The sequence below is a fragment of the Aegilops tauschii genome, chromosome 4 (genome assembly GCF_002575655.3).
Source record: "Aegilops tauschii subsp. strangulata cultivar AL8/78 chromosome 4, Aet v6.0, whole genome shotgun sequence".
NCBI classification, from domain to species: domain Eukaryota; kingdom Viridiplantae; phylum Streptophyta; class Magnoliopsida; order Poales; family Poaceae; genus Aegilops; species Aegilops tauschii.
Genome location: NC_053038.3, coordinates 455,397,385 through 455,404,388, shown reverse-complemented (window position 1 = coordinate 455,404,388; position 7,004 = coordinate 455,397,385). Strand labels below are relative to the sequence as shown.

The 7,004-nt window shown below is 52.8% G+C and overlaps 1 protein-coding gene across 1 annotated transcript; it reads left to right on the top strand.

Annotated features, from left to right (window-relative positions):
* Positions 1 to 221: 221 nt before the first annotated feature.
* On the top strand, positions 222 to 4,500 carry LOC109741276 (type I inositol polyphosphate 5-phosphatase 4). The gene is made up of 11 exons (XM_020300353.4): positions 222 to 904; positions 992 to 1,254; positions 1,373 to 1,477; positions 1,567 to 2,076; positions 2,201 to 2,336; positions 2,468 to 2,658; positions 2,754 to 2,862; positions 3,113 to 3,261; positions 3,341 to 3,647; positions 3,725 to 3,946; positions 4,032 to 4,500. The coding sequence occupies exons 1-9, from the start codon at positions 869 to 871 to the stop codon at positions 3,585 to 3,587; spliced, it is 1,746 nt and encodes a 581-aa protein (XP_020155942.1). The 5' UTR covers positions 222 to 868; the 3' UTR covers positions 3,588 to 3,647; positions 3,725 to 3,946; positions 4,032 to 4,500.
* The last annotated feature ends 2,504 nt before the right edge of the window (positions 4,501 to 7,004 follow it).

Below are 7,004 nucleotides of genomic sequence, written 5' to 3'. Positions count from 1 at the left end.
TGATCCACGGGTGATTCGGAGCCAAGTGAAGGGCCTTCGTTTGAAATCCCAAGTTTTTCCTTCCAAATTTGAGCAGCCGCTGCACCAATATCCCTCTCTGTCTCCAAGATGGAAGTCCTCTCTCTCACAGAGTCACATGCTTAAGTACTGGCATGGCAGCAGTAAACACTTTCCCCCCGAAGGCATTGCTTGGTGTGCATGGTTTGCCCCTCTATCACTGCCCTCCTTGGGTCTTGCTAGGGCAGCGAGCAAAAGCAGAGAGAGGGAGAGAGAGAGAGAGAGTGACCATCCTAAGATTCCACTGCAAGCGCTTTATTCCCTTCCACCCTCGCACGTATTTGAGCCAAGCTCGCTCACTCACACACACACAACGGCTCAAGTTTTTCTCTTTCATTCAAGATTCACTCCTCTTGCCCTCTTCCTCCTCAGATAAGCTGTGTGGTAGGCTACTGGCTACTAGTAGGAGAGGAGTAGGATCGTATTTGGTTCTTCTTCTCCCTTTGCTTGGGAAGCCGGTAAGCTACCACTGCATCAGTGTTGCCAGCCAGCCAGCCAGCCCCTCCCCTGCCCGTCCTCCTCACTCGCAGAGAGAAGAGAAGAGAAGAGAGAAGAGAATCCACATTTTGTTCTCATCCTCATCAATCCTCTATCTCTCTTTCCTTTCCATCAAATCACAATCTTTGTTTATAGAGTGTATGTAGCCCAACAGTGGCCGCATTGTCTCTACCCCCTCCCTCTTCTCTTCTTCCTTCCTTGGCCCCCTCCCAACTCGCTCCCGAGCAACCTGCAGGCTGCAGCTTCGACCCTGGGCTGCTTGCTGCATGACCGCTGTGCTCCCCTGATCCTGAGCTGAGGACGGAAGGGAACAATGAGAGATGGCTGCGACACCACCAAGAAGAGCAAGGTACCGCCCTCCCATCCCCCTGTCTTCTTCCTCCTGGTTCCTCTGTTTCCCTGTGCCTGAATGCGGTTCGGTTGCTGTGGCGTGTAGCTGTCGTGGTCCAAGAGCTTGGTGCGGAAGTGGTTCAACATCAGGAGCAAGGCCCACGACTTCCACGCCGACGACGCCGCCGCCGCCACCGGGAGGAGGGGCGACGACGACGAGTGGAGGGGCAGCAGCTTCGCCAGGAACGAGCCGACCAGCGCCGCCAAGAAGAGCCGGACGGAGCGGCCGTCCAGGAGGAGCCGCGAGCACTCGAGGCGGGGCAAGATCGACCTCGACGCCGCCGAGGCCACCGTCACCATGGACTACAGGTTGGTCCACCGCCGCCCGCGCCGCCCCTGCATTCGCATTATATAATTCCATCTTCCTCTCCAGTCTCCCCCCTGTGTGTGTGGCCTTGTTAATTAAAAACAACGAAACTGCCTGCAGGATCTTCGTTGCTACGTGGAATGTGGGCGGCCGATCCCCTCCCGGCGGCATGGGCCTCGAGGACTGGCTCCACGCCGCGCCGCCCGCCGACATCTACGTCCTCGGGTACGTGTCTCCGGATTTCCCCGTGCCGGGTTTCGCAATGCTGCGGGTCGGACTGACAATTTCGATGCCGCCGTGGTGTTCGTCCAAAGGTTCCAAGAGATCGTGCCGCTGAACGCCGGGAACGTGCTGGGCACGGAGGACAACGGGCCGGCGAGGAAGTGGGTGTCGCTGATCAGGAGGACGCTGAACGACCTGCCGGGCGCCGGCAGCGGCAGCGGCAACGGGAGCTTCCGGACGCCGTCGCCGGCGCCGCCGGACCCGGTGGCGGAGGCGGACGACGACTTCGAGGGGGCGAGGCATCAGACCAACAACGCGGCCTTCTTCCACCGCCGGTCCTTCCACAGCCGGAGCCTGCGGATGGAGGGCGACGCCCTGGCGCCGCAGCCCAGGCTGGAGCGCCGGTACAGCGTCTGCGACCGCGCGATCTACGGCTCCCGCCGGCCCAGCGACTACGAGGCGCACTGCCGGTGGGGCGGCTCGTCGGACGACGACAACAACACCGGGGAGTCGCCCAGCACGGTGTACTCGCCCATGTCGTACGGGTACGGCCACGCGCCGTCCCTGGACGACGGCCATAGGCCAGCTTCTGGTCACACTAGGTACGGTTCAAGTTCCATACCATGTACTCTGTCAACACATGCTATTTTTAATGGAGCCAAAGTACATTATGGTCTGATAAATAGACGTGGTGAGTAATCTGTGTTGCAATCTGATGTTCTTCAGATATTGCCTGGTTGCAAGCAAGCAAATGGTGGGATTGTTTCTGATGATTTGGGCTCGGAAGGACATTAGGGATGACATCAGAAATCTCAAGGTTTCCTGTGTTGGCAGAGGATTGATGGGCTACCTTGGGAACAAGGTTGGTCACTGTTCGAATGCTATGTGGTTATCATAATTTTTGCAATGGTTTACATTGTGTGAATTGATCACATTCAAGAGGCATTGTTAGCTTAGAAATAGTATTCAACCGGCAAAGGATTTGTTTTCCAGGGTTCGATTTCGATTAGCATGACATTGCACCAAACAAGCTTCTGCTTCGTCTGCAGCCACCTGACGTCGGGGCAGAAGGAAGGCGACGAGATGCGGCGCAACTCAGATGTGCTTGAGATCCTCAGGAAGACCAGGTTCCCAATGGTTTACGGGCAGTATGAGCGCTCACCGGAAACTATCTTAGAGCATGAGTAAGCAAGCACAGAACCTTAGAATTGTCCCCTAAAGCTTGTTTTCATGTGCATTTGGTGCAATATCGGGGCCCTTAACGCGCCTTTTCTTTCAGTCGAATCATCTGGCTCGGGGACCTAAATTACCGAATCGCACTTTCCTATCGGTCAGTGAAGGCCCTGGTGGAGATGCGCAATTGGAAAGCATTGCTGGAGAAAGATCAGGTGAGAGCTTGCAAACCTTCTTGATCACAATTTGTGTATGTGTGGTGTGTACCGTTGGGATCCCGGGAAAGCTGTAAAATTGTTATGTGGCAATCAGTGCTTTTGTCTTGTCATTGTTTCACTTTAACATGTTGCAACATTACTAATAGGTCGGCAAAAGCCGAGGAGCTCTTGTTGTTCTCATTATGAAAATGATTACCAGACATTGTAGTAGTATGATCTCATTGACATGTCAACTTGACACTTTCAGCTGAGGATTGAACAAAGAGGCGGGCGGGTGTTTGCCGGGTGGAACGAGGGGAGGATATACTTCCCGCCGACATACAAATACTCAACCAATTCTGACAAGTATGCCGGGGAGGACATGAACCAGAAGGAAAAGAGGAGAACTCCTGCATGGTACGATTATTACACTAATGTGCCGGATATTTGCCAGATTTTGTACAGTTTAAGTAAACTTGGTGATCCTGTTGTGCAGGTGCGATCGCATTTTGTGGTATGGAAGGGGCCTAGGTCAACTATCATACGTTCGAGGCGAGTCTCGGTTCTCAGATCATAGGCCAGTCTACAGCGTATTCAGTGCAGAGGTGGAGTCGATCAACCACAGTCGAATTCAAAAAATGAGTTGTTCAAGCTCGCAGTTGGACATCGGAGAGCTACTGCCCTACTCTTACGGATACACCGACATCAACCCGTATGGCTACACCGACCTGAATTTCTACTGAAAGGGTCCCTGAACTTTGGGAAAACACCCAGTGTTCAATCATGCAACTAGTGATGAGAAGGTAAGGTTTGGAGGGTGGTTTGAGTTAGCAGTTAAATGTATGTTCTTCACAGATACTAATACTCTTTCCTATGTCAGGCTGGCGAGAACAGGGGCAATTGGACATAAATGCAAGCTTCTGAATTTCTGATAAATCGGTGAACGGCATTCGTATGCCTTGATCAATACAGTTAGTTTGCTAAGCACAAAGAGCTGACTGAATTTGTCACGATCAGAGTCTTGCACATTGGATACTTTCAGAGAAGCAGCAAGTGCTTGGCTAGTTTCACAGGATTCGAAATAATTCAGTACAGGATACAGGTATGCTCCGGTTGATTTACAGTTTTTATGGTGAACAATACGTCTAATGAACTACTGATCCTAACTAGCCCTCTCTGTTTTGCAGGTGAGGACGGCGTTCTCGAACCCCACACAAGATACTCTAAAGACTGCAAGCCAGTGACCTCAAAGACTCAAATTATTTCATTTCACTGAATTCAAACTTCAAAGATAGCACTAACAAGGAACCCAGATGACGCACCGAGATGGTCTGTTTCCATATGAGACAGTACGACGATCCAATCATATGTCCAGGAGACCATGGCCGGCCACCCCAGCAAAGATAGATACTGCCACTGATGACATCGAAAATCGTGCACCAGATTATTTCCTCCCCTTCTGCACATTGTATAGCAACATTGTTGATCCTCCTCTCTCTCTCTCTCTCTCTCTCTCTCTCTCTCTCTCTCTCTCTCTCTCTTTCTCTCTCTCTCCCCCTGTTTCAGACAGCAACAACAAGCAGTAGCAGTAGTCCTTTGCACAGTCTACACTCCTCTGCGTGCAGTTTATAAAAGCTTGGGGAAGAAAGAAAGAAAGGGGGCCATGAATGAATGCCTGCATTGCTCCTCCTCATACTATCATCTATCTCATCTCATCTCATCTCCATGGATGGATGGGAAAGGGGCGCAGCGCATAGATAGGGAGGGGCCATGGCCATCATTGTTCACGCTCTGCTTCACCAGCAATGTCTGAATCAGCTGAGCTGACCAAAAGGCAGTAGTAGTGGTATTACCTGTCACGTTTTACCAGCCTTCTTCTCTGCATGCAGGAAACTTGTGCAGTGCACTGTGCGTTCTCGGCCAGAAAGGCCTTTGTTTACGTTTTGTACTGTGTGAAGTGTCGATGCACGCACGCCATGGAAATGATTTGATTTGCTAGTGCCTCGTGATGAGCAGATTGAGTGGTGAGTGCAGTCCGAAGATGAACTGCAGGTCAGGTGGTTCAGGGTTCGGGTTACTGTAGTACGTGTGGGCTTGCTGTTCTCGGAGCAAATCATTGTCCAGGAGAGACCCAGCCGTACGAGCAGAAAGAAGCGATTTAATTTAGCAGTATAAACACTGTCAGATCTCCAACCTACGGCGTGCCAAAATGCTGTCAGATCATATCTCAGACCCAGCATGCTGATAGCTCTACGTAATTAGCTTTTAGTTTTAGCCTACTTTTTCAGCCGAAGGAACTGGCTAGCCCTAGAGCCTTTGCTCATTGGTCTGTTAGCACAAGGTTACCTTGGTGTAGTACCTTGAAAAGAGTGAGCTGGAGGAAACGACAGCCATCATTTCCGCGGGCCGCAAACAACTGTGAATTTTACCCAAACCCTGCTTATATCATCAAGTATGTGGACCTTGCTAAGAGCATCTACAACCGGACCTCCCACGTTTGTCCCAATTGTCCGGACGGGCTGTCTGATCACTGTCCGAACCCAAAAACATCACCCAACTGGGTTTCGCAAAACGAGCCCGGGTTGTCCGACAACCCATATCCAGCTCATACATGGGACGGATACGAGGCCCAAACACGCTCGGACACCGCTACCACGTCGGATCGGCCTGCTATCCCCCCCCCCCCCCCTTGTCCCCTATGGAGTACCAATGCTTGCGACTGCTTCGTGTTCAAACGACACCCCATCGGCCCGTCGCCCTACGTTAAATGATATGCGGTTGCCGAGGAACCTACTCCGGCGCCACTCATACGTCCGTCTGACGCCCAGCATTGCCATCAGCCCGCTATATAAACTCTAGCCCCGCCCATAACCGTAGTCATCCTCCTCAGGTCCCTTTATCCTCTCAGCACCACGCCCACCATGGCCCCCTCGCGCTCCAAAACCCTCTGGGACAACCTCTCGTCCGAGCAGAAGAAGGAGATGGCCGCCATTGCTGCCGCCGGCAGGCCGGCAAGCAGGCGGAGGCCGCCGACATTCCAATGGAGGACGCAGCCGAGGACGAGCCGGCGCCACCCTCCTCGCCGGTGCATGCAAGCATCACCATCGGCGAGGCTCGTGCCCACTACATGGGCATGCTGCAGGAGGAGCGGGAGGCCAAGTTCCGGGAGGTGCAGGCCGAACAGGCCTACAACCTACGTCTCCTCGACGAGCACCGGCGCATGGAGGAGCAACTCGGACGTGCCGGAGCAGGCAGCGTTGCTCGACTCCTACCTCTCCGCTCTATCAGGCTGAATTACAGGCCGCCTACAAGAAGATGGACCGGGCGGCAGATGAAGTGTTCAGCAAGGGCGACGACGAGGAGGACATCACTGGCTCCACAAAGGCCGCGCCCCGCCGCCACGACCAGGAAGCCGGCACGTCCGCGGGAACCTTCGATAGCGAGGAAGAGTAGTGCATGGTAGGTCGCTGTCACTCGGGTCCCAAGAAGGCCACCGCTCTTCCCTCCCGTTGAAGCCAAGCTTGATGGGCTCAACATCATCGGTCAATTAACCGCTCATGCTGCAGAGATGGAGGCTGCGGAGCTAGAGCTGGAGACCGCCGAGGCGGAACTGGAGAAGCCAAAGGCAACAACCAGAACTTCACTTTGCCGGGCTCACGGCCGGACATGGGAAATGGGCGCCAGTAATCATTTAGATTAGGTTCAGGGTAGGGTTTAGTTAAAAATTGTCCAAATGTAACGAATTTTGTCTGGTTTATAGGAAAACCGGTCGGTTTGCAGGAATTTCATCCGCTTATTTGAAACCCGCCTTTGAAATGTATGCAGGCAGCGTTGAATGCCCGACTCCCGCATTTGTGTCCGCGGATTGGTCATCCTGTTCCGCGGACCGATGCGGGAGAGAATTTGCAGTTCAACGTTGTAAACGCACTTACAACTACAAACAAGTGAAATGAAGCGAACCGAGCTATGCTCAGATGGTTAGGTTTCTTGTGGTGAAAACATGTGCTCACATTTTTCTGGATTTATCTTAGATTTTCTCGTGATGTTCGTTCAGTGGGAGGCGACATTCTCGTCGACTACGAGGGGCTTGTGGTGACTTCATCAATCTCAAGATGTTGTGACGGTTCAGTATCTCGGACATACTCAAAGGGGTATGGTGG

What these genes read in the sequence shown, in the direction of transcription:
- LOC109741276 (XM_020300353.4), top strand. Translation starts at nt 869, where the DNA reads ATGAGAGATGGCTGCGACACCACCAAGAAGAGCAAG. An exon ending in ACCGTCACCATGGACTACAG is followed by an intron (nt 1,255 to 1,372) that starts GTTGGTCCACCG and finishes AACTGCCTGCAG; the next exon opens with GATCTTCGTTGCTACGTGGA. An exon ending in AAGAGGAGAACTCCTGCATG is followed by an intron (nt 3,262 to 3,340) that starts GTACGATTATTA and finishes CCTGTTGTGCAG; the next exon opens with GTGCGATCGCATTTTGTGGT.